The sequence below is a fragment of the Ranitomeya variabilis genome, chromosome 2 (assembly GCF_051348905.1).
Source record: "Ranitomeya variabilis isolate aRanVar5 chromosome 2, aRanVar5.hap1, whole genome shotgun sequence".
NCBI lineage: Eukaryota > Metazoa > Chordata > Amphibia > Anura > Dendrobatidae > Ranitomeya > Ranitomeya variabilis.
Genome location: NC_135233.1, coordinates 39,788,006 through 39,814,567, shown reverse-complemented (window position 1 = coordinate 39,814,567; position 26,562 = coordinate 39,788,006). Strand labels below are relative to the sequence as shown.

General features: G+C 42.9%; 1 protein-coding gene across 1 annotated transcript in view; it reads left to right on the top strand.

The window, feature by feature from the left end:
* Positions 1-23,444, top strand: part of FLVCR1 (FLVCR choline and heme transporter 1) — a 33,061-nt gene extending 9,617 nt beyond the window's left edge. Inside the window, exons 3-10 of the mRNA XM_077282293.1 lie at positions 1,224-1,364; positions 2,079-2,146; positions 2,985-3,088; positions 3,179-3,289; positions 3,664-3,769; positions 4,538-4,649; positions 16,193-16,260; positions 19,276-23,444. Coding sequence (XP_077138408.1) covers positions 1,224-1,364; positions 2,079-2,146; positions 2,985-3,088; positions 3,179-3,289; positions 3,664-3,769; positions 4,538-4,649; positions 16,193-16,260; positions 19,276-19,335 — 770 coding nt within the window. The 3' untranslated portion in view covers positions 19,336-23,444. The remainder of the gene's footprint in view (positions 1-1,223; positions 1,365-2,078; positions 2,147-2,984; positions 3,089-3,178; positions 3,290-3,663; positions 3,770-4,537; positions 4,650-16,192; positions 16,261-19,275) is intronic.
* The last annotated feature ends 3,118 nt before the right edge of the window (positions 23,445-26,562 follow it).

Sequence of the window (26,562 nt, the reverse complement as noted above, 5' to 3'; positions counted from 1 at the left end):
AGAAACTGTGGCCTCCAATTCATCAATTGCCATTTATAGAAGTGTCGTCATTTTGTTTTATTTATTATCATAAGGTGAATATTACACACATTTTAATCCCTTTAAATTAAAGGAAATCTGGTAGCAATTTTGACCACCCAAAGTAAAGACTTACCCGCACTATAGAAGATCCACAGAGCATTTATGCCATCTGCCCGGAATTCACTGGGATTAATCTCTATTTATTTTTCTGTATTTATTTATTTTTTGGGAAACTCAAATTTGCTGTGTTTTGGGTCAGAATTTCATGTAAATGAGGACCAAACACATCCTGCAGAACTGGGTGTAATTATGAGTACTAGTAGTAGAAGAAAAATTTACTTAGAAGCTTTATACGAGAGAAAAAACATTTCTCTGCACATCATAGCCAAACAAAGAAACATATTAAGAAAGTACATGAGGTATTAGCTAAAAAAAAATACATATAATTACCCAAAGTCCAGACTGCCACAACGTACCCCCTACGTTTTTACTTTTTAGCTAATACTTCTCATGTACTTTCTCAATATGTTTCTGTGTTTGGCTATGATGTGCAGAGAAATGTTTTTTTTCTCTCGTATAAAGCTTCTAAGTAAATTTTTGTATTGCATTTTACTATTCAAATAATTACACCCAGTTCTGCAGGATGTGTTTGGTCCTCATTTACATGCATTTTTGCACATGATTTATTTCAAGCACTGTGCTTTCATTAACTTGTTGATTTTGTCTAAGAAGGGACTTTTTTGTTATTTATATATTTATTATTGTTGGACCTGATTCATCCTTCTGCCCAATGTTTGCTTGTTTTTTTTCTTCTTTGTATGATGTCATCCCATTTTAAATATCTTTTAGACATGGCTCAATAAAATATACATTTCATATGAATTTTTTGGAGGACTTCTTTTCTGTAGGTTTTCTTGATGTCTGAATTCTGCTGACGTCAGCAGATCAGAGTCTTTCATTGTTTCCTAATATTCAAAAACCATATTGCCATTCATATTTCATGTATTACACATTGACATGCTTTAGCCCTATAGCGTGCAACCCTTTTTTTGCACCAACCCGAACCATGCGGAGCATTATTAGGCACACCTTTGTGTAGAAATATAGCCGCAATGTAAAAGTAAGTTTTAATTTGGCGCATGTCGCTCCTGCAAGTGAAAATTCTGTACATATTGTGACAAATGACTGATTTTATATTTCAGTATTTAAAGAGAAACCGAAGCTCCCACCGAGTCAGTCTCAGGCTCTTGTGCGGGGCTGTCCTCCCGAGGATTACTCCTACAAGAAATCCATAATCAATCTCTTCAAGAACGTCCCCTTTGTGCTGCTGCTGATCAGCTATGGTAAGATGGTGTCCCAGTGCTCATTTCCTTGCACCATTTTATTTATTTTTTTTCATCATTTTATTTTATTTTTTTTCATTTTTTGCTGTGAGTTTGCAAACCGTATAAAGAAGCGTGTAGGGAAAGTAAACCAAGAAAACTCTACCCTCAAAAACATGCTATTAGCAAAAAGAAAATAAACTACTTATCCTATTGATTTTATTTACCATTTTGATGTCAAGTTAGTTGAAATTACATCTTCAGAAAATACCTGCTCAACTAACATTAGTGCAGATCTGCTACAAGAAAAGTGCGACATGCTGACAATTTGCGCATCCGTGTGCGCAGTATGTGGTGTTGATGAGTTTTGACATTGGACAATCCTCTTTGGCGGGTAGAAAAACGTACTTGTGTTCAGAAAGTTGCAAAATTCCTTATTATACAGTCATGAAGCTTTATAATCCAGCCATGATGAAGTGTATTTTCAAGCTCTCCAGAACGTGTTGCAGCCTCATGACTGCAGGTCTGTACATGGTTTCCCTCCTTCGCAATAAACCACTAACGTTCCCCATTAAATGAGTGATTGGCTCATCTGATTTTTTTTTTTTTTTTTTTCTTTTTTGGTATTTGTAGCATCATGGCTCCATTGATCGGAGCTTTGTCCAAATTCTTTAGGCTATAGAAGTTTTCTATTCATACGCACAGGAGATAAAATGTTCCCTTTTTTCAATGCAGGGATTATGACCGGCTCCTTCTATTCTGTGTCCACGTTGCTGAATCAAATGATCACCATTTACCACAAGGTCGGTGTCCTGTCCAGATAAAAGGTCTATTGAGAGCATAATGTGGGGGGGGGGGGTCTAAGAAATTGGGTTTTTGGCTGTCCATAGCCCTGGGTGTGACACTGCTTGTTGTGATTGGTGCACATTATCAGATGTGTATAGAGGTGTTATCTGTTATTATAATCCTGCCTCTGATGATAATGAGTCTGCTGAAAACTTTTCCTAAAAGTACAGAAGGTATGAGTCTTTTAAGATTTAAAAAAAAAAAAAAAAAGCCTTTGACTTAAAAAATGTGAGATGCTTCATTTACCCTGTGGTGGCGCTGTAGGGAAATTGAGCACTGACACAGGTTTTCAAGTTAATTACAGATGATTGCTGATGGTCTCAGCCTGGGTGGGGGCATTTTACGATTATCTTCCATCACTTTGGGTGGGAATATAATCACTGTGATCCCCCATTGATCTCTGGTACTGATTTTTTTTTTTATTTTTTTTTTTTTTTAATATATATAAAGAACCCTGGTCCATTTGCTCCATAGGTGCAGAGGTTACTGGCTCTCCATGAATGTTAGGACCCCCATACATCGTACATTTATCACCTATCCTGTTTGTGGATATCCCCTTTTCAGAGTTCCTGAATCTGATAAATTAAACGCCGACTTTACAGATCCCGAATGGTAATTGTACTTGGAGATTCAGATCTACATACCATGCCATTCAGGACTCTTGGAGAGTTGGGTGTCTGCCCTAAATTCTCCAGTTCTTGCGTGATCAACCTCATCTATATCTTATGGTCATTTTCCAGATAAAAGGCCAAATTCATAGTATGGATCCTCGGTAATCTATTCTTTTTCTGACAGGGGGAAGAAGTAAATGCTGGCAGGATCGGGCTCACTCTAGTAATTGCTGGAATGATTGGCTCAGTCATTTGTGGTGTGTGGCTGGACTACACGAAAACATACAAGTAGGTGAACTCCACCTGTGCTGAGATGTAAAGCAACAATATGTTCCGGACAGGTGTGCCCACCTGTATTAATATTAACACTCCCTGCAGGCAGACCACTCTGATCGTCTACATCTTATCATTTATCGGGATGTTGATCTTCACCTTCACCCTGAATCTCGAGAATCTCATTATTGTGTTTGTGACAGCAGGAGCTCTAGGGTAAGATGCTAATAAGAAAAAAGAAATATGTCCTGTATTATACCCCAGAGCTGCACTCACTATTCTGCTGGTGCAGTCACTGTGTACATATATTACTGATCCGGAGTTACATCCTGTATTATACCCAGAGCTGCACTCGCTATTCTGCTGGTGCCGTCACTGTGTACATACATTACATTACTGATCTTCTCTTCTACTCCAGAGCTGAACTCGCTATTCTGCTAGTGCAGAATGTCCTGTTCTCAGCCGCAGCCCTCGATGGATGTTTTCGTTTTTCAGCAGCTGAAGAACATCCATCGTTTCTGTAGGACTTAATTCCACAGTGCTCCAGAGCTCACACTCTATAGGCAGCGTCTTTATTTTCTCCTCCTCAGGTTTTTTATGACCGGATATCTTCCGCTGGGGTTTGAGTTTGCCGTTGAGATCACGTACCCGGAATCGGAAGGCACATCATCGGGCCTGCTCAATGCCTCAGCCCAGGTATGTGTATGTTCTTCCTTTAATAGGGGATGTCCCACAATTACAAATGATCACTTATCTTGGTCTAATTCTGCTCGGAACATCCTGTAGACTTGGATTTTAGTGGTTGGGCACATTCTGCAACATGGTTACAAGGGATAAATAAAGAAGGCTCTTCTGATTAGACTGGAGACAGTTCAACAATTCACGTCGTCTTTCCTAAAACTGAGAATGGGGTTTTCTGGCTGATATATTATAGAGGGTCTCATCCACAGCCCTGATCCCCTCATGGTCAGGTGAGAATAGGATGGCAAACTGTATGCACGGAAAGATGGGTATAATCATATGATTCTAATTTGTCATATTCTTGCCATAAGAACCGAACCTGCTAGTGGAATAATGACGTCCAAGCATACGTTCCCCATCATAGACATACCACACAAGACTAAGATAATATCCATAATCCGGATTGATTATTACATTTCTGGTTTTTTAAATGGCTAAAAGTCCTGGTTCTTGACGCCAATATGTCCCCCGATCATAGGTACAGCCGTTTATGGTGGTGATATCAGATTATCGATATGACATGGAATGTTGCATTGCCATGTGATGTCCCTAGTATGGGCTGGAGATGTGCAGTCTACCTAAAAAAAACAAAAAAAAACACACAACCTTTTTTTAAAAAAAATTTTTCTTGCCACTGTCAGCTCCTTGCTAACTTTAATGCTTTACTCACAGAGAACTATCGGGATGACCCATATACGGCTTCATCATTATCTCTCCTTGCAGATATTTGGCATCCTGTTCACTTTGGCACAGGGGAAGCTCACAACAGACTACGACCCTCAGGCCGGCAACATTTTCCTCTGCGCCTGGATGTTTGTAGGAATTATTTTAACAGGTAAGTTGCTGGTCAGTTTTGGGCGGTACAATCTATAGCTCAAACCTGCAGGTCAACTAGATATGTTTATGTGGAACTCGATTGTCTAACACCCCCATACACTTGCCATTTGGGCGGCAGTGATCGCATCCGACTCTCCCATGCACAGGAACCACTCGCTCTGCCCAACGCTCCTATGTTCTCAGAGTCGCTGTCGGACCTCTATGGCGGCAACTTATCTCTGAAGAACAAAGGGATCGGCAATCAGTTATGTGGGGTCCTTAACGCAACATATGAATCTGTGACCCCTATACTAGTGTCAATATCTGTGGGTTCGGCCGACATTAACAAGTATGGGGCCCCTTAGACTCCGCAGATCCCAACAATCTGCTTGTCAACTTATTGCAATAACCGGGATGCATGGAAACGAGCAAAAAAAACAAAAACTTTTTTCTGGCAGTTCTGTACTTCCCATTATGGAGAGGGTCAGCTCATATGTGTATGTAGGTTATTTTTTTTAAAAAAAAATTTTTCATTTTGTTTGAAAAGTTTTTCTAAGTTTAGGACATTTTGGAGTAGATACTTTTTGGAGGAAATGAATACTTTATTATAAGTGTTCTTTGGCTTTCCCCTGTGCTGTAATTTACAGTCACGTGGGAAGAACTGTCCAGTGCGGCTGAATAATGCAAATATTTACCCATTGCGGTAAATCCACAGCGCAGCCTGCACCGACATGTCCATATAATGCAAGAACGGAAGTTCCCATGTAGCATGTACCATTTCTTCACCTGAATTCACCAAGGGTGAAGTTTTATTAAAAAATAAATAAATAAAAAAAAAAATAAAACCTTTATTCACCATCCAGATCTGTGCGACTTCTCACTCTCGCCACAGTGTTCCCTGCACAACTACGTGACCTCATCGGTTCCTAGTCGGTTTTCCCTTGGGGCTAATATTTCAGCACGGACAGTTTGGATGAGGATTTCCGGCATTGCCTAATGCATCAGAGGGATTGATTAATAAGAAATGATGGTTACGTCCATATTTTAGGCTTTGTGCCAGGTTCCCAGCCTCGGGGTGATCCTTGTGCTGACATTTCCTGTGTATAGAACAGTAGGGAGGAGAGTTTCTAGTGCTTTACAATGGAGATGTTGGTGTCATGTCTGTGATTTCACAGGTCAGCAGTTTATACCGCCATCTGGGCACCTCACTGTGCAAATATGGCTCTTAATTTGGGTGTGAACTAACCAGGCGGTTACTGCTGACATCCAACTTTCCAGGAATTTGATTGCACTTCATGGTCCAGTAAATCGCTGATGGCTTTTTTTGGTACTGCCTTAATTTTCCAAATCCGAGTACTATACATCGACTGTGGCTTGTGTTACAAGGTGACTATGAACAGTACTCCGCATAAATGAGTACACCCCCTTTTGAAAAGTAAGGTTTTAATCACTGAACACAAAAACGATTTCCCGAATTTTGATAAGGCAGAGTTTCATAGAACATTTTTATTTTATTTTTTTTAAACATCTAACATGAACATAAGGTTACTATAACTTTCCTTACTAAATCTACTCAAATTAGTTGATGCAAAAATGAGTACACCCCACATCAGACTACAACATCTAGTATTTTGTATGACCTCCATGATTTTTTTTTTTTTTTTTTTAAGGACAGCACCAAGTCCTCTAGGACTAGAATGAACAAGTTAGTGACATTTTAACTAGTGATGAACGAGTGTGATCGGATAAGGAGTTATCAGAGCGTGCTCAGGTGCTAACCGAGTATCTTGGTCGTGCTCGAATAGTATGTTTGAGTCCCTGCGGCTGCATGTTTAACGGCTGTTAGAAAGTCGCAACACATGCAGCATCGGGGAATAGAATATACTATTCGAGCACAACCAAGATACTCGGTTAGCACCTGAGCACGCTCTGATAACTCCTTAACGCCTTATCAGAGCACGTGTGCTGATCACTAATTGCAACATCTATCTCTCCATTCTTCAAGAGCGAGCTTTTTTTTTTTTTTTTTTTTTTTAAAGATGCTGGATGAAGAGTGTGACGAACCCCGCACCTCACCACTCTGCCTGACGTCACCATTACGTCAGACTGATCACGTGATGCTTTCTCCCCACTTTCACCAATGTGAAATTATATGCATAAGGTCAGCTTGGTACAGTTTAACACAGACACCCCCTGTCCCAGGGGATATAAGCCGGGTCTGTTAACGGGACTATATCGGGCCGGAAACAAGCCCTGCTAGCATGGAAAGTTAAACTGAGAAACTGACGTGTGGATAGAGATAAAAGAGCAGCCCAAAGGTTAAATTTATATATTTTATTATTTTATCACCAAATATGTGTGTATGTATATATATATATATATATATATATCACAGCTTTATATGGAGCATCTATGGGGCCATAATGAATGGTATGGAGCATCTATTTTTATTTTTGAAATTCACTGGTATCTGCTGCATTTTCCACCCTAGGCTTATACTCGAGTCATTAAGTTTTCCCAGTTTTTTTGTGGCAAAATTAGGGGGGTCGGCTTATACTCGAGTATATACTGTGTATGTGTCTGTGTGTCTATATATCTATATATCACACACCTTCTCATTTAAAGCTTTTTCTGTATTTTCATGACTATGAAAATTGTACGTTCACACTGAAGGCATCAAAACTGAATTAACACATGTGGAATTATATACTTAACAAAAAATTGTGAAACAACTGAAAATATCTTATATTCTAGGTTCTTCAAAGTAGCCACCTTTTGCTTTGACTGCTTTGCACACTCTTGGCATTCTCTTGATGAGCTTCAAGAGGTAGTCACCAGGAATGGTCTTCCAACAATCCTGAAGGAGTTCCCAGAGATGCTCAGCACTTGTTGGCCCTTTTGCCTTCACTCTGCGGTCCAGCTCACCCCAAACCATCTCGCTTGGGTTCAGGTCTGGTGACTGTGGAGGCCAGGTCATCTGGCGTAGCACCCCATCACTCTCCTTCTTGGTCAAATAGCCCTTACACAGCCTGGAGGTGTGTTTGGGGTCATTGTCCTGTTGAAAAATAAATGATGGTCCAGCTAAACGCAAACCGGATGGAATAGCATGCCGCTGCAAGATGCTGTGGTAGCCATGCTGGTTCAGTATGCCTTCAATTTTGAATAAATCCCCAACAGTGTCACCAGCAAAGCCCCCCCACACCATCACACCTCCTCCTCCATGCTCCACGGTGGGAACCAGGCATGTAGAGTCCATCCGTTCAGCTTTTCTGCGTCGCACAAAGACACGGTGGTTGGAACCAAAGATCACAAATTTGGACTCATCAGACCAAAGCACAGATTTCCACTGGTCTAATGTCCATTCCTTGTGTTCTTTAGCCCAAACAAGTCTCTTCTGCTTGTTGCCTGTCCTTAGCAGTGGTTTCCTAGCAGCTATTTTACCATGAAGGCCTGCTGCACAAAGTCTCCTCTTACCAGTTGTTGTAGAGATGTGTCTGCTGCTAGAACTCTGTATGGCATTGACCTGGTCTCTAATCTGAGCTGCTGTTAACCTGTGATTTCTGAGGCTGGTGACTCGGATAAACTTATTCTCAGAAGCAGAGGTGACTCTTGGTCTTCCTTTCCTGGTGCGGTCCTCATGTGAGCCAGTTTCTTTGTAGTGCTTGATGGTTTTTGCCACTGCACTTGGGGACACTTTCAAAGTTTTCCCAATTTTTCGGACTGACTGACCTTCATTTCTTAAAGTAATGATGGCCACTCGTTTTTCTTTACTTAACTGCTTTTTTCTTGCCATAATACAAATTCTAACAGTCTATTCAGTAGGACTATCAACTGTGTATCCACCAGACTTCTGCACAACACAACTGATGGTCCCAACCCCATTTATAAGGCAAGAAATCCCAGTTATTACACCTGACAGGGCACACCTGTGAAGTGAAAACCATTCCCGGTGACTACCTCTTGAAGCTCATCAAGAGAATGCCAAGAGGGTACAAAGCAGTCATCAAAGCAAAAGGCACCTTGAAGAACCTAGAATATAAGACATTTTTTCAGTTTCACACTTTTTTGTTAAGTATATAATTCCACATGTGTTAGTTCATAGTTTTGATGCCTTCAGTGTGAATGTACAATTTTCAGAGTCAAGAAAATACCGAAAAATCTTTTAAGTGCCACATGGGAGGCTTGTGGTCCCCTCTGTTCCTTGACTTCTCCCAGCACGACATGTCCCCATGACCTCCCCAGAGAAAAAGCAATAGGCCATGCTTTACATAAGCATTTAACCCCTTTTGATCATTGCCCTCTGGGTTGAACCTAAATCCCCTCCCTTTGCCTCTGGCAGCTGAAAACTCCAAAACATAAGATTGGTCATAACTCCTGAATGGATGGTCAGAGGGAGTCTGTTTTGGCGCCACCGGATCTGGCCAAGCCCCTGCTATGCTTTGAGACCAAACACGGCTTTGCTGTCTGGCTCCTACTAGCCATTCTATGTATCTTCCCACCCTGTGGTGCTAGAACGGATCGAGAACTCGGAAGGCGTTCAGTCCATTCCTGAGATCTCGAAAATGTAACCGGTGTGTGACCAGGATGTAGAAAAGTCCACATTTTCCTTATGAAATCATAGCTGACTCAACAAAGCAGTTCTCCAGCTTGGTATCCATTTTGCAAGCAAGAGTTTTGTTCTGAGCTTAGCTGGCTCAATGTGAGATCTGTTACTCAACAGCCTTTTGAGGTTTGACCCCCTTCTGAGCTAGGTGTCCTGTTACAGCTGTACAAAGGAAACTGTTTTTATAATTCCATGCCAAATAGAATGCAATTGCAATCATTTGCATTCTATTTGGCATGGAATGACATGAAATTATTTCTCCACTGGCCGCAGAGTGAATTAGAGTGAATGAGACTCCATCAGTGAGCTTGTTCTGACCTAGAGTTTATAATCCTAAATATAAACTGACAGGAGCCTAGAAAATACAGATGAAAGGGTTTACAAACTCCCTGACAGAATGAGCTCTCTGATGGATTTGCAGTTAACTCGTTTTGAAGCCAACCAGGTAGAAGGGAAAGAGTCTGGAAAAACCAATAGGGTGCAAAATTTTGAGTGAAACCGAATTGCAAAAAAAAAAATTGTATATGTATATATATACAGTGGGGCAAAAAAGTATTTAGTCAGTCAGCAATAGTGCAAGTTCCACCACTTAAAAAGATGAGAGGCGTCTGTAATTTACATCATAGGTAGACCTCAACTATGGGAGACATACTGAGAAAAAAAAAATCCAGAAAATCACATTGTCTGTTTTTTTATCATTTTATTTGCACATTATGGTGGAAAATAAGTATTTGGTCAGAAACAAACAATCAAGATTTCTGGCTCTCACAGACCTGTAACTTCTTCTTTAAGAGTCTCCTCTTTCCTCCACTCATTACCTGTAGTAATGGCACCTGTTTAAACTTGTTATCAGTATAAAAAGACACCTGTGCACACCCTCAAACAGTCTGACTCCAAACTCCACTATGGTGAAGACCAAAGAGCTGTCAAAGGACACCAGAAACAAAATTGTAGCCCTGCACCAGGCTGGGAAGACTGAATCTGCAATAGCCAACCAGCTTGGAGTGAAGAAATCAACAGTGGGAGCAATAATTAGAAAATGGAAGACATACAAGACCACTGATAATCTCCCTCGATCTGGGGCTCCACACAAAATCCCACCCCGTGGGGTCAGAATGATCACAAGAACGGTGAGCAAAAATCCCAGAACCATGCGGGGGGACCTAGTGAATGAACTGCAGAGAGCTGGGACCAATGTAACAAGGCCTACCATAAGTAACACACTACGCCACCATGGACTCAGATCCTGCAGTGCCAGACGTGTCCCACTGCTTAAGCCAGTACATGTCCTGGCCCGTCTGAAGTTTGCTAGAGAGCATTTGGATGATCCAGAGGAGTTTTGGGAGAATGTCCTATGGTCTGATGAAACCAAACTGGAACTATTTGGTAGAAACACAACTTGTCGTGTTTGGAGGAAAAAGAATACTGAGTTGCATCCATCAAACACCATACCTACTGTAAAGCATGGTGGTGGAAACATCATCCTTTGGGGCTGTTTCTCTGCAAAGGGGCCAGGACGACTGATCCGGGTACATGAAAGAATGAATGGGGCCAGGTATTGTGAGATTTTGAGTGCAAACCTCCTTCCATCAGCAAGAGCATTGAAGATGAAACGTGGCTGGGTCTTTCAACATGACAATGATCCAAAGCACACCGCCAGGGCAACGAAGGAGTGGCTTCGTAAGAAGCATTTCAAGGTCCTGGAGTGGCCTAGCCAGTCTCCAGATCTCAACCCTATAGAAAACCTTTGGAGGGAGTTGAAAGTCCGTGTTGCCAAGCGAAAAGCCAAAAACATCACTGATCTAGAGGAGATCTGCATGGAGGAATGGGCCAACATACCAACAACAGTGTGTGGCAACCTTGTGAAGACTTACAGAAAATGTTTGACCTTTGTCATTGCCAACAAAGGATATATTACAAAGTATTGAGATGAAATTTTGTTTCTGACCAAATACTTATTTTCCACCATAATATGCAAATAAAATGATAAAAAAACAGACAATGTGATTTTCTGGATTTTTTTTTTCTCAGTTTGTCTCCCATAGTTGAGGTCTACCTATGATGTAAATTACAGACGCCTCTCATCTTTTTAAGTGGTGGAACTTGCACTATTGCTGACTGACTAAATACTTTTTTGCCCCACTGTATGTATGTATATATGTGTATATATGTGTGTATGTGTGTATATATATATGTATATATGTATTTTTTTTTTAAGCTTTTTTGCTCAAACTATGTGCACATAAGAAGGAGAAATATTGTCCTAAAAGTTTTCTAAATCCTCTTTTAAAGGGTGGGTGAGATGCTCCCAATCTTGGTGACTTTCTGTAGTTAGGTTTCTGAAATAGTGAAAAAAATATTTTTAGCTGCTTGTCAGAAAAGGAGCAAGGCCTCTGCAGCAGCATGGCAGTATAGCGGAGAATACTGTGGTGAAATAAGAAGGAACTATACTGTTAGCTGCCAGAAGGGGAAGGAGACTGATTCCCCCCAGCTCCCACACCCTTTGGGTCAGATTAGCAGCTTTTCTAAGGTTTGATACGTGGAAGAAAAAAAATCTTTAAATATAAATACAAGTAGTAGAATCTTTTTGTATCTTGGTTGATATATTAGGATATTTGCTGGCACACGCTGAGCCCGTGTTTCTAGATGCCTCCATGAGATGATGGGAATGAATCAGAGACGTGTCCTTATCTCACTCTCCTGCCGGACCCCCGATCTGTACTTCCAGTTCTGAATGTCCCATCCTAGACTAATGGACGGCTCATGTTCTCCGGTGTCTGCTGTGACTGTGCTCTACTTGGCAGTGCGAGATTTCCTACAGGGAGGGAACGTCCGGGTCACTGTGCAGAACGTGACGCTGTCTATTCCTGGTGGTCTCCAGTTATTACAAGGGCTGAGCCAGGAGTGGGGGGGCTTCAGACTTTGCATTTGGATGGGTTTACTTCCAGTTGTGTAAAGTTTCTGTGAAGTCTTCTAACAATGAAGCTCAGGGCACAGATCGATATCTCTGGGTGCGGGGGCGCATGATCTGCGAGTTGTGTAAACAGCCAGCCGCAGGTTACCCCAGGGCACGGAGGAGGAAGGTGTATGGTCACATGACTTCGGAGGGCACAGAGTATTTCAGCAGGATACCATGTAATGGTGGTTATAATGGGAGAGGGATAGATACGGGTGAGAGAGTCTCTGCCATTTCTCTATCATATATCATCAAGGATCCATCTCGGGGACGCACCACTGATCAGTATCCAGAGGAACGTGGCTGGTGTTGTGTTCTGCTCCAGCTAGGTGAACAGACCGTGGTCTGCATGCTGTAACATGGCCCCTCAGTGATTTCACCACGTGAGCCGTCACAGCAATCGCCCCTCTAGATCTGTATCTGACAGCATGTCCAGCATTGCTTTACATTCAGAGCTGGATAGAGGATTTTTAGGTTCCTTTGTCGTCCCGATGGTCCAGCGTCTATCCTTCTAACTCCTTTTATTATAATTTGAGCAAAATATTTGTTGTCCTCCTAACCACCCCTCCCCGTTCACCTACTCAATTCGGCCAAACAATTTCTTTCTTCAATGCAGAGATAGGAATAAGTGGTTGAGACCTCTCTGCTGGTGGCTTATCTCCCTCGAGAATAGAGGATTGGGCATGATGAAATTTAATATGCCCAGTCCCTTTTGTTTTTTTGTCTTGGTCCTTTCTTCTGGCAATCCGTTTGGCCCCTTCAGAGCTGCAGACTGACCATTGTCTTGTACTGTTGGTTATGTCCCCCTAAGGGCCTGCTAGCTTCCCCCATAACTGCTAACCTCAGTGCTACATGTGGCAATCAAGACCATAATTGGGGTCTCCACTGTCACATTAATGGGGCAGAATTGCAGTGACATAGACAACCTGTGGACAGGAGCGGCACTGTTTCTATGGAAGAGGTTGGGGATATTACACTGTGGGGGTGTTTTTCATATTTCTATGCTATCGTCAGTCACCAATGTTGGAAAAATTACCGATATTTTAATTAGACGAGGTTTCGGATGGACATCTCGCCTAATGCCATATCAACCTTAGTCTACCCTTCAGAACAATTTTGCCATTGAAACTATCACACTGGCTGTAATAGATCCTGGTGCCGGTCCTGTAGTGATCCGATGTGCTGACGCTGAGAAATCAAGCTCTGAAGCCACATGCAAATTGGCTTGGAAGTGCATTGGGGGCGTGTCCAATACAAAACATGTCCACTGACACGCCCCCAATGCACTTCCAGGCCAATTTGCATATGGCTTCAGAGCTTGATTTCTCAGCGTCAGCACATCGGATCACTACAGGACCGGCACCAGGACCTATACAGCTGTACTGCTAGATACAGTAGTAAGATCTATGTGCATTAATATGGCAGAGTTATACTGTAATACTGCAGCACCACACCAGGCCCCAGATAATACCGCAGTATTACTTTTCACTGCCATCTGATGCATAGTTTCTTTTCCTTCCTATAATCGGTTTTCCTCCAATGCTCCCTATAAAAGTAACTTGGTAATGCCGTCACCACAGGGCATGGCAGATTGTCGGAGGAACGCTACAGCATAGGGTGCCGCTATTAAAAGGGTGTGACATTCTGTGCAGCTTGTTGGGAGTTGTAGCCAGCCGATGGGAGGTGCAGTCAATGCAGGAAAAGTATCGGGAGATGAAAGCGGTTTTCCCATGCCGCTGATAAGAGGAGGCTGCCCCCCGTACATTGCTGGCTGTCCCCGGACGTGGTGTTTGCACCGTATTTACCTCTTGGCTGTACGCTTTATGTTCTTCTTGTCCAGTGAGTAAATGAGTAACAGAAGACATTATATTAGTTATATTTAGTGTTTCCACAGGATGTCGGTGTGTAATGGGGGCCACACCAGAAACACCCTAATATACATGAAGAGTGGGATATCTGCAAGTAATGATCAAGCAATACAAGGACCAGGGGGCACTAATTATGGGTGGAAGAAAGGCGATTCCGGCCTCTAAATAGGAAAGGGTTCTTTACAGTTAGAGCAGTGTGACCACAAGAGCTAGTAATGGCCGACACTATAACAGCTTTTATACAAGGGCTGGATTATTTTCTCAATACACAACATTGTGGGTTATAGATAATTTAGTGACAAAATGTGTAATTGGTGGAGAAAGGTTGAACTTGATGGACCGAGGGTCCTCCTCCCCCACCCCCCCCCTTAACTGTGAAATAGCGCTCACTAACGGGTTGGGGAATTATCGTTTGGCAGCGATATAACACACAGCAGGACCGTATTTTCGTCAAAAGTTCAATGGAGTTTTATTACTCCATAAACCCAAGTGGCACAAAACACAAAGTAGCAGTGTTCACCACATGGCTCTGCTCCATCAGGACTGTCACCATACACACTTGGTAGAGTCCAATGTTCAGGCTCGCTCTGGAGCCAAACACACAGTCTGGATTACCTGCTTGTCAACGTTGCAGGTTTTCACTGGCTGGCATCACACGGGTCCTGTCCTCCGGAGAAGCTGCCTACGGGGAACACCAACTTGCCTGACAGGCACACATTAGTCCATTCCAGGCCCACTGAAGGATGGTAGCTTCCCCTACACAGTAGCTGTCACCGGCTCTGCAGATCCCTGGCCTCACCTCGTGCTCTTCAGGGATCCGGTCCACACACAGGACCTCCCAACACAGAGGCCACTCAGGATCACGGCTTCACCAGGTGCTCTTCAGGGATCCAGTCCACACTCTGGACCTCCCAACACCCAGGCCTTTCCTCTCACAGGACCTTCCAGCTAAGAACCATTCAGGTCCATACACAGGAAACATGTGACCCACACCCTGGTCACATTATCAAGCTGTAACCACTCTCATAGGTGTTAGGTGTGTGTGGCTAGTCCGACCCGCCCAGCTCTCAAACTAGCCCAGTAAGCCTCCCTTTCAAACTACACCAATACTTGTGGGTCTATAGGTCCCAGAACAACCTTACTTCAGGCTTGCAGCGCAGAGTATCTTCCTCTGCAACACATATTGTTCATTCACAATAATACCGGACTTTTGACTCATCACCACAGTTATGCCTGCGATTGCCATGCATTCCTACGGCCTCAGTACGCCTCCATGCGCATTCAGGGGAGACCATGCAGCTCCCCCTACCTGTAACAGGGGTCACTGCATCACACAACCTATTCAACTATACTGGATAATCCTTGCAGACGGCCTGGTGTATAGAGGTTGGGTCAAAGGAAAGTTCAACATAGAAAATATACAGAAGATGATATCCTAACACGTCCTTCCTTACACTCCTTTTCCATTTTGTTGTCAAAAATTGAAAAATATATTAAGAAATCTCCAAATCTCAGGAGATCGACCACATTGTTCCTCCTCAGTGTCCTGTGTGACAACTGACTGCGGCGGGAGCCTCTCCCCCTCTGACTGCGGCGGGAGCCTCCCCCCACCTGCTCAAAAAGCAAATGAGTAAGATTAAGTCCTTGTGGTCTGTGAAGGATATCTCTGGTTTCAGGAACCTGCAGAAAGTTCTGCAGACTGGCACAGTGAGGTCTCTGCACTTTTTGTTAATTTCTAGTTCTTGCCTGCCTTTGATGTCATGTGACAGGAGGGCAGTCGGTGTAGGGGCGGCTGCTCCTGCAGGACACCTGAGAATATTTGGGCTGATTTTCGGCTTGTATAGTTGCCAGTTTATTTTTCCCAACCTAGTTGCAGGTTAATGACTCATGATACTAATGTTGGGTATCTTTATACCTCGTGTTGAGGGGATTTTAGACAATTAGTGAATTGTGGATATTGGTTCTCCATACAGTGGGTGGAGAGCGGCGGGGGCATCAGTGGGTACGTAATGCTTGGTTTGTCTGTGGGGTCAGCGTTTGTCTGACTCCCTTGCTGCTGCACATTGAATGCTAGTCTTTACTATTTATCATAGTGTCCTGTATAATGAATTTGTTTTTGATTTTTTCACTTGCAGCTCTAATCAAATCTGACCTGCAGAGACACAATGTAAATTCTGGAATAACCAAGTCCGACATAAAGTCAGTAAGTATTGCCCTGCGATAGGATATCGTCTGCTGTTCCCTGTTATCAGCCACTGTTCAGTAGGATCGGTCACAGGACGATCAGGAACCTTTCTGCTCCCATGATCCTCACTTATCTCCAGTGTTGAGACAGCAGGCTTATTTGCGTACCTGTATGTGCAGGATAGATCTGATATATATTGTCTGCGCCGTCCGACAAACCACAGTGCAGGACTGAGCGATACGTGATGCTGACGGGATCTGTGGTCTCTATTTGCAGCCTGCTTGATGGTGCCTCTGTTAGAAGCTAAACATTCACTTACAACCAGTTTTCAAAAGCATGAGAAATATATAATTAACAGCAATCCCCTCATTAAAATACATAGGTCTGCATAGCACCCAGAGATGCAGAACGGTAGGATTTGTAATTGGATGTGCTCTCGTAATGTCGACACGCTCCACCATATTCCTCCTGCAAGAGCTGCTGATGATGGAGGAGATCTCATAGCCATTAAGGACCTTGTCCAGCTGTGGGCAATGGGGGCAGCACCACACCCTACTTACCCTCCAGACTGCGGCAATTGTTAGTTTAGTGCTTAGATTTCTCTTGGGTCATTAGTGCCATTCCTAATGCTCTTATGCTGATCCTGTCCAGCTTGTGACCCCTGCCACGTTTATTCAGTTATCTGTTAGCTAGCCTAAAGGTACCTTCACACGAAACGATATCGCTAGTGATCTGTGACGTTGCAGCGTCCTGGCTAGCGATATCGTTTCGTTTGACAGGCAGCAGCGATCAGGATCCTGCTGTGATGTCGCTGGTCGCTGAATAAAGTCCAGAACTTTATTTGGTCGTCCGATCGCCGTGTATCGTTGTGTTTGAAAGCAAAAGCAACAATACCAGCGATATTTTACACTGGTAACCAGGGTAAACATCGGGTTACCAAGCACAGGGCCGCGCTTAGTAACCCGATGTTTACCCTGGTTACCAGCGTAAAAGTAAAAAAAACAAACACTACATACTCACCTGCACGTCCCCCAGCGTCTGCTTCCTGACACTTACTGAGCTCCGGCCCTAAAGTGAAAGTGAAAGCACAGCGGTGACGTCACCGCTGTGCTGTTAGGGCCGGAGCTCAGTCAGTGTCAGGAAGCAGACGCTGGGGGACGCGCAGGTGAGCATGTACTGTTTGTTTTTTTTACTTTTACGCTGGTAACCAGGGTAAACATCGGGTTACTAAGCGCGGCCCTGCGCTTAGCAACCCGATGTTTACCCTGGTTACCCGGGGACCTCGGCATCGTTGGTCGCTGGAGAGCCGTCTGTGTGACAGCTCTCCAGCGATCAAACAGCGACGCTGCAGCGATCGGCATCGTTGTCGCTATCGCTGCAGCGTCGCTTCGTGTGAAGGTACCTTAACTTTACTTTGACCACTGGTTGACTGTGTGATTGATTTTTTTATTTTTTTATTTTTTTTTTTTTTTTGCATCCTGAGTCTGTCCCTGACTCCATCCCACCAGTAGCTGTCCAGGCTAATCGGACTCCTCTTGCCTCAGACTCGCTCCTCCGGCCAGCAGCTACTCTCTGGGCTCAATCCAAGGGGCCCCCTTGTGAGCTCAGATTCCCATATAGGGTTTAAAGAGTAATTAAAGGCCGGGATTCCTCGGGGATCTGTTTAAGTGGCTTCAGCTAAGCCTGTTTGAGGTAGCCAGACCAAAGTTATGGTCATGTGAACTTTTATCTTCCAAGTGACTGCAGACTCTATTATTTATTTATTTTCTTAGATTAGATAACCTGTTAATTTGACTGCAGACTGCTGAATCGCGGCAATGTGTGATGCACATGAGGTCATGATTCCCTAGTATGCCCCATGCGAGTGTTGAACACAAGCCGACTAGACTTTCCTCCATTACAGCATTGAGAAGAGTTTAGTCGGCATGTGACTGTAATTTGCGTACATGAGGTCACATGAGTGCTATCTCGCACAGTTGTGACAGTGTAGGCATCACACGCTGCAGTTGTCATTTTTGGTGCTCTGCAACCCCTTTAGTCAGCAGATAAGTGGGGATACGGGAAATGGACCCCCAAAGATAGATCAGACCTGGATATTGTATCTGATAGATGTTACACACCTCGAGAATCCCACCCACACTTTAGACCCCATTATCCCTATCTTCTGTGTGCATTATTAGAGGACCACCCTCCCAGAAGACCATTGTTGTAGGTGGGCTGCTCATAGTTCTGTTGATTGTTTCTAAGGGTACCGTCACACAGTGGCATTTTTATCGCTACGACGGCACGATTCGTGACGTTCTAGCGATATAGTTACGATCTCGCAGTGTCTGACACGCTACTGCGATCAGGCACCCAGCTGAGAATCGTACGTCGTAGCAGATCGTTTGAAACTTTCTTTCGTCGCTGGATCTCCCGCTGTCATCGCTGGATCGTTGTGTGTGACAGCGATCCAGCGATGTGTTCGCTTGTAACCAGGGTAAACATCGGGTAACTAAGCGCAGGGCCGCGCTTAGTAACCCGATGTTTACCGTGGTTACCAGCGTAAAAGTAAAAAAAAACAAACAGTACATACTCACCATCTGATGTCCGTCAGGTCCCTTGCCGTCTGCTTTCCGCTCTGACTGTCTGCCGGCCGGAAAGTGAGAGCAGATCACAGCGGTGACGTCGCCGCTGCGCTCTGCTCTCACTGTACGGCCGGATCTCAGTCAGAGCAGGAAGCAGACGGCAAGGGACCTGACGGACATCAGATGGTCAGTATGTACTGTTTGTTTTTTTTTACTTTTACGCTGGTAACCACGGTAAACATCGGGTTACTAAGCGCGGCCCTGCGCTTAGTAACCCGATGTTTACCCTGGTTACCTGGGGACTTCGGCATCGCTCCAGCGCCGTGATTGCAACGTGTGACCGCAGTCTACGACGCTGGAGCGATAATCATACGACGCTGCGACGTCACGAATCGTGCCGTCGTAGCGATGTAAATGGTACTGTGTGACGGTACCCTAACTTTTAAGTTTTTTCCTGTTTTCCCAGGTTCCTGTGGACAGTCCTGTAGAACCAGCGCCGAGTATACAATCCTCAACACAGCTCTAGCCTGCAGCTGGATCCTCTGCCCTGAGACGCACAGTGTCCGGCGAGAAGACTCGTATTTAGCACACTGTATTTATTGGACCTCCTAGTATTTATTTTATTGCCTCTTTTCGTGAGGTGTTTTTTTTAGCGCTTGACAACCGAGCCACAATCTTCACCCATTGTCGTGGTGGTGACTCTTTGATTCGCATTTCATTTTTTTTTTTTTTAACAAGTTGATGGTCTTTTGCTTTTTATGCTATGATGCATATTTTGTGTTTTTCACACTTTTTTTTTTTTTTTTTTATATATTGTGTTCATCGGTTTGTTCAAACACATCTGACAATGCTGTGCAGGTTCTTGTAGCATTTCATAATTCTATATCGAATCTTTGGTACGTTTCAGGGGGCACTCGATACCGCTCTGTATGAGTAACCCTTCTAAGGAAACCTGTCGGCACACTTCTACATGTAGAACAAGTCGTGTAGCTACTTGTCCCACCCAATATACATACGTACGTACAATAGAGGTCCAATGTTCCGAGAAAACTAGAGTAGAAGTCATTTGCAAATCAGTAATGTAGTGCACATGGGGTGTGTCCGTGCACTTTGAAGAAGCTGTTTAAGTGCAGTGACACCCCCCAGTGCACCTCCAGTCTGGTTTGCTATGACGTCTCTTCTAGTTTTCTCATCACTGGCACATCTGATCTCTACAGAAAATGTATTTTGTTTAGGGGGTAGATGAGCACCTAAAGAGCCGTACCAAGACTTCCATTTGTAAAAACCTGCTGACTGTTTCCTCTTAAGGAGGATCTCCACCTGAATGAACGGTTAGAAAAATCTGATAAATGATGCAGTCTCGGCTACAGAATAGCATAGAGTAACTTATACCAAGCTGCGGCCCCCTCTACAGCCAGCACAATGGCTATATAGCTTTAGACTCTGTAATGTTAAGACAGACTGGTTGCAACAGATGCCTAGTAGTTCTGAATTATTTGCGTAGCCACAACTTCTTGTCAGGCACTGCATCCGTAGCAGCCAGTCTATATCCTTCACCTGAAAGGGGGACTGGAGTCGGCAGTCCTCCAACCATGTTCTTCTATTATGGCACTTTAACTCGTTCAGGACTGGAGGTCCGCAGAGGGTTTGCATCCTGCTCTTATGGCGATCGGGACTGCAGTAATACACTGCAATGGTGCAGATCTAACAGCTGAGATCTCAGAAACCCCTGATCAGCTTTGGGATCAGCGATAGATCAATGTGGATTGTTATGGAGGGATCTGACCCCTGACCAGGTCACCGGGATACACAGCTGATCTTAGCTTGGGGGGTAAAGTTAGGAGGCCCCCCTGATACACATGGTCAGCTGATCTCAGAGATCTGCAGGTTTGGACAACTTATATCTCTTGTGTTTTGTGGGTCTAACACCATGGACAGCAATGGGTTCAGAAAAGGTGCTGTGATAAGGTATGAGCATCGCCCCTGCCAGAAGACCAAAAATGAATCCAGCTGATCCTCCCCATGAATGGTCATTTTCTTGTGTTCTGTGATACTGGGATGATTTATTTGGCCAGATTTGTTAGGATTTTGTTTTTGCCCCATGTTAAGGGAGGCCTCATAAAATATGTCAACCAAACAAAAAAAAAAAAAGCTGTGACTGTCAGATGCTGGAAAAACAAACTAAAAAAGAAACCTCTGTGTACATTAAGGGGTTAAATCTCATGGGGACAAATCTCTCGGCGCCTAAAGGTCGTTTTCATTATTTGAGAAGAGTCACGGGATGTATTTGTACAATTTCTAAGCAAAGGTGAAAATAGGAGGAGAAGTGTAGTAGTGTCTATTACACACATTTATGTGCTTTTTTTTTATGGTGTTTTGGTTATTTCTTTCATTGTAAACTGTAACCCCCATGAAAGGCTCCGCAGTCCGTGACCCCAAAGTGTTGTTGTAGATCAGGTATTGCTGATAAGCTGCGCTCTCCCCGCTCTCGTACCAAGAGGTAACATAAGGTAACGGGTGGCTCAAAGGCCGACAGTAGCTGAATACAGCAGATCAGTGAATACTGATGTATATAGATAAGGTGAACCATACGGCACTGGGAAGTAGGGGAGATGCCTCCTGAATAGTGATGAGCGCACGTGCTGTGATAAGGTGTTATCTGAGCATGCTCGGGTGCTAACCGAGTGTCTTCAGAGTGCTTGGAAAATATGTTCGAGTCACTGCGCCTGCATGTGTTGTAGCTGTCGAACAGTCGCGAGACATGTAGCCGTAGGGGCTCGAACATATTTTTCAAGCACGCCAAAGACACTCGGTTAGCACCTGAGCATGCTCAGATAACACCTTATCCCAGCACATTCACTCATCGCTACTTCTGGAACCTCTGCCATGGACACAAAGTAAAACTATCATGTATTCTTGGTAGAATTCACTACTTCTATGGATACCTATACCCCTTTTATAAAAGATTTTCTGAGTTGGAAATCCCACTTTCATAAACCCTATCAGTATGAGCTAATTTTAATACAGGGGCTCTCATCTCTTGACCAAAGTGGGAAAGCATCAGAAACGGCTATTGTGTAATGCTTTAATGCTCCTGTGGTGGCGCTGCAGGAAACTACTGCCAGGTTTCCCCACACCCAGCACAGATGATCGTTGGAGATCAGCCGGTTTATCAAGATTCCCTACTAACAAATGGGAATTGTCTAAAGCGGAGAACTTTTAAATGGCACATCCCATCTACATCCATGTTTTGTCATTCTAATTAGATTTATCGATTTATTTATTTTTAAAGATGCTTTAATTTTTTTTTGTTTGTTTTTTAAAAGCGGACCAAATGAAACTCATGCATTTTTATACCGTCGCCAATCATGTGTTTGTCTATTGTGTAATATTTGTGCTGCGACAGATTTATACAATATTAATTTATAAAGCGCGTCATTTCATTTGTCTACAATTCCTAAATTGTTTTTCCATTTATCCTGGAGCATGCAGCACAAAAAAAAAACATTCCTGTGACTACTTCAGTTCACCTAGTGACCTGTATGGAACTAGTGGTCACCCAGACAGGAAGTGGTTTCTAGGCAACCAGAAAGGCAACATTCTGCAGTATATGCTCCGGAACAGTTCTGCTTCTTATACATGAATATCTATTATATGTCTTTACTGCACTGGTGACAATCGGGAAGACTGAGAGCTTGATGGACTTCATGGATAAGCATCAAATTTGTGATTTTATTAATGATTGTGGCAATGAGTACCCGGGTATGATCAGTGTCTTTGCTGTCCAATCATTTTATGTTTCGACTTATTCGAGTCTGAGTGCACAATTAAAAATTGGAAAGCAATGATTAGGATACATTGCTGCGTCCTTTCATTCCCTTGATTGGTGGTGGTCCCAGAAGAAGGACCCTCACCGATCATAAATGAACGGCGTATCCTATGTATTGGCATATCCCTTTTATTCATTTGAATGTATTTTAGGTCCGTGTTTTACGCTTTTGTTTTTCTATTTACTTGTTTTTATGTGAAATCCATTTTTGTGGATATTTTTGTATCGAAGAATCAATCATTTCACAACTTATGTAGTAATGAATACGTCTTACTTGTGTGTGACATTTATTATCTCAAAGGTTAAACTGGCACTCTTATGTTTCAGGCATGAACCTCCGTTTTGTCTTTTGTCGTTTCTTCACTTTTCTGCTTTTTAAATAAAAAAAAAAAAAAATTGTTTCAAGAATCCCATCACACTTTTATTTCCTGTTATTTTATGAAATCATAAAAAAAAAAGTGCAAATGGAAAGATGAATATGGCACAAAAAAAGTGTAAAACGCTAAGAACTCAAACAGGTCAAATGCAATCTTAAGGGTTAATATTAACTCATCGTATTGGGAATCTGATAAGGCGCTGATGACGGGTTCCTCTTTTAATAACTTTTTATCATAAATGCAAGGGACTTTGACATCTTGTATCAGTTTTCTGTATATTCTAGGACACACGTAGACTTTGACTCTTTACAGAAGATATAACAATAAAGGTGGCTCACAGCACTCCAATATTGGGCAATTATAAAGGGCACATGAGCAGAAAAGGACGCACCGCCTAAGAAGTTCCAAGGAGGCCGCTTGGGGAAAAAAATCAATAGAAAAAAAGACTGCGTCCAATTCAGGAGAGACATTTTTTTTTTTTTTTTCAAATTTCCATTTATTCTGCCATAAATGCGACGTTTCGATCAGCCGTAGATCATGCTTGAAAGAAGACCTACGGCTGGTCGAAACGTCCCATTTATGGAAACTCGAATTCTACAGAAGACATTCTCACTCAACAAACTTTGTATGGTTGAAACTATCCTGGTTGACTCTTGGATCAAAAGGGGTGTTCCTGGGAGGGATTGGGGTGGGTTGTACATTTTATCAAATAGGATTTGCCGCAGAAGAAATTTTTAAGATGGAAACAAAATGAACATATACCCTGCTGTAAGTAAAAAAGCAAAAATGCCCATAAATAACATGGGCTACTTGGTAAACACAATTTTATTTTTTTTTTTTAAATCAAACAAAAAGCATAAAAGCCATCCCACCAGCGACAAGGTGTAACCATATCGGAATGGTCCTAACTTCTCGTATTAAAGCCTTACCATGTGTCAAAAAAATGGTAAAAGCGATCCCACCAGGGCATTACGTTTATACAGCTTCCCATTTGCTGGGTGTCCACAGTTGGGTCCCCGTCCTGCTCGACCCTTATTCACATTGATGTCATTTTTGACACATGATAAGGTTTTGATACTAGAGGTTAGTAATGTTCGGATTGGGTACACCTTGGCACTGGTGGGATGGCTTTTCTGTTTTGTTTTTTTTTTTTTCTTTTTTTTTTTTAAATCAAAGTGTTTATTAAGTGCCCCATTTTTATTTGCATTATTGCTTTAGATTTGCATTATTGCTTTAGACTTGCATCAGAGGTATATGTTAATTTTTTTTTTCTATCTTGGGTTTTGTCTGTTTATTGGCCATTGATAACGTGTTCCTACACACTGCTTGTATACCAACTTATTCTCCAGTTCACTTCTTTTGGTTTTGCTATTAGACATCTAATTTTCCCAAATCCTTTTGCAAAAAAATAACGGATTTTCAACAAGCCGTAGCAGTGACATTGATGGCATAATGATCCCTCGCCTCGGAAAGTGCAGGGAGACCCCCAGTGACTGTCAGATTGGGGAGGGACACGACCGAATAAGTGCAATGGTAACACCACCTGGCCATGAATTTATTTGTGTGTTTCCAAGAGGAGAAAGATCGTTTAGGAAGCGTTAATTGTTGCTGTCTTGTTTGATGTCAGGAGATGGGTATAAATGGTGGAACAGAATAAGTGACAGAAGATGACGATTCTGAGTGAAGGGTCTTCGTAGACCGGTGAGACCGCTGCGCGGAGACTGAGATTTAATCTCTTCTGACAATGGATCATCCTGGTTTATCTCCGATTCTCACAGTGATACATTGCCCTATGGGCATGCCGCTCCGTGAACGCCCGACTGACTGATCCATGGGCTTGACTTGATGGAACAGGAATGTTCTTTATTCCGTTGACATGTTCCGGTCTTGTATTCACGAACCGTGTGTTTCAGAACATTCCTTCCTATGAAAACAGATGATCTGGAATGTGGCGGTACTGTCTGTAGATGGAAACTATCCGAGACCAGGCGGGGGATAAATCCATATCCATTTGCCTCTACTCATCCCTTCTCATCTACGTCATGGATCCTCTTAGTACTAAAAACTGCGACTCCGTGTCCGATACATCACAAGACGGACATCATCTTTGCCCAAAGACTTTACAATTCGGTCCGTCAATTTTGTTATGGTTTCCATCGTTTTGCCAAAAATTAAAAATTTTGCTCATTGTAGCTTGTTTTATTTTTCCATAGAATATGAAGGCCTTATAGACACACAAAACCCTAAACATGAATGTATACATTAAACAAGAAATATAATCACTAAAGTTGAGCAAAAACCCAGTCAAGACCCCGGTCCAGTAGCCACTGGCTAACAGAGCCCTGCTAGTCACCCCCTACATGCTGCATCCCCCGGTGCTGTTTCTGATTGGTAGGCCCACACATCATCATCATTGTGCAAAATGCATGCATAACGTCACGGTGGACCCAGTAATCCGACAAAGCAGAAGGGGGGAGGCTCCTGCTGCAGCTAGTTATCTTACAGCCGCACCCAGGACAGTGAGGAGGACATGGATGAGCTCCCGACACACACAGAAGATTTCTCATATGATATAAGATAAAAATGAGGGTATTAAGGGGGTAAGAGCTGGCTTATATATATTTTTAGTTTTGGTGCATTATTCGTGTTTTAATGTTCCTTTTAATAAGGTTTTTCAAAAGCTACTAATTTTCCTTTTAATAAGATGTGTAGTAGAGGGGTGACAAGGACACTAAACTTCAGGAGGGCAAATTTCCAACGGATGAGAGAGGATCTTGGTGCAATTAACTGGGACGATATCCTGAGACACAAAAATACACAAAGAAAATGGGAGACGTTTATCAGCATCCTGGATAGGACCTGTGCACAGTATATACCGTATGGGAATAAACATACTAGAAATAGGAGGAAATCAATATGGCTAAATAAAGCTGTAAGGGGCGCAATAAGTGACAAAAAGAAAGCATTTAGAGAATTAAAGGAAGTAGGTAGTGATGAGGCATTAAATAAATACAAAAAAATAAATAAATTCTGTAAAAAGCAAATCAAGGCAGCAAAGATTGAGACAGAGAGACTCATTGCTAGAGAGAGTAAAAATAATCCCAAAATATTCTTTAACTACATAAATAGTAAGAAACTAAAAAATGAAAGTGTTGGCCCCCTTAAAAATAGTCTGGGGGAAATGGTGGATGAGGGTGAGGAAAAAGCCAATATGCTAAATGACTTTTTTCATCAGTATTTACACAAGAAAATCCCATGGCAGCCAATATGATCAGTGATAACAAAAATTCCCCATTAAGTGTCACCTGCTTAACCCAGCAGGAAGTACAGCGGCGGCTAAAAATAACTAAAATTGACAAATCTCCGGGCCCGGATGGGATCCACCCCCGAGTACTGCAGGAACTAAGTACAGTCATTGATAGACCATTATTTTTAATCTTTAAAGACTCCATAATAACAGGGTCTGTACCACAGGACTGGCGTATAGCAAATGTGGTGCCAATATTCAAAAAGGGGACAAAAACTGAACTCGGTAATTATAGGCCAG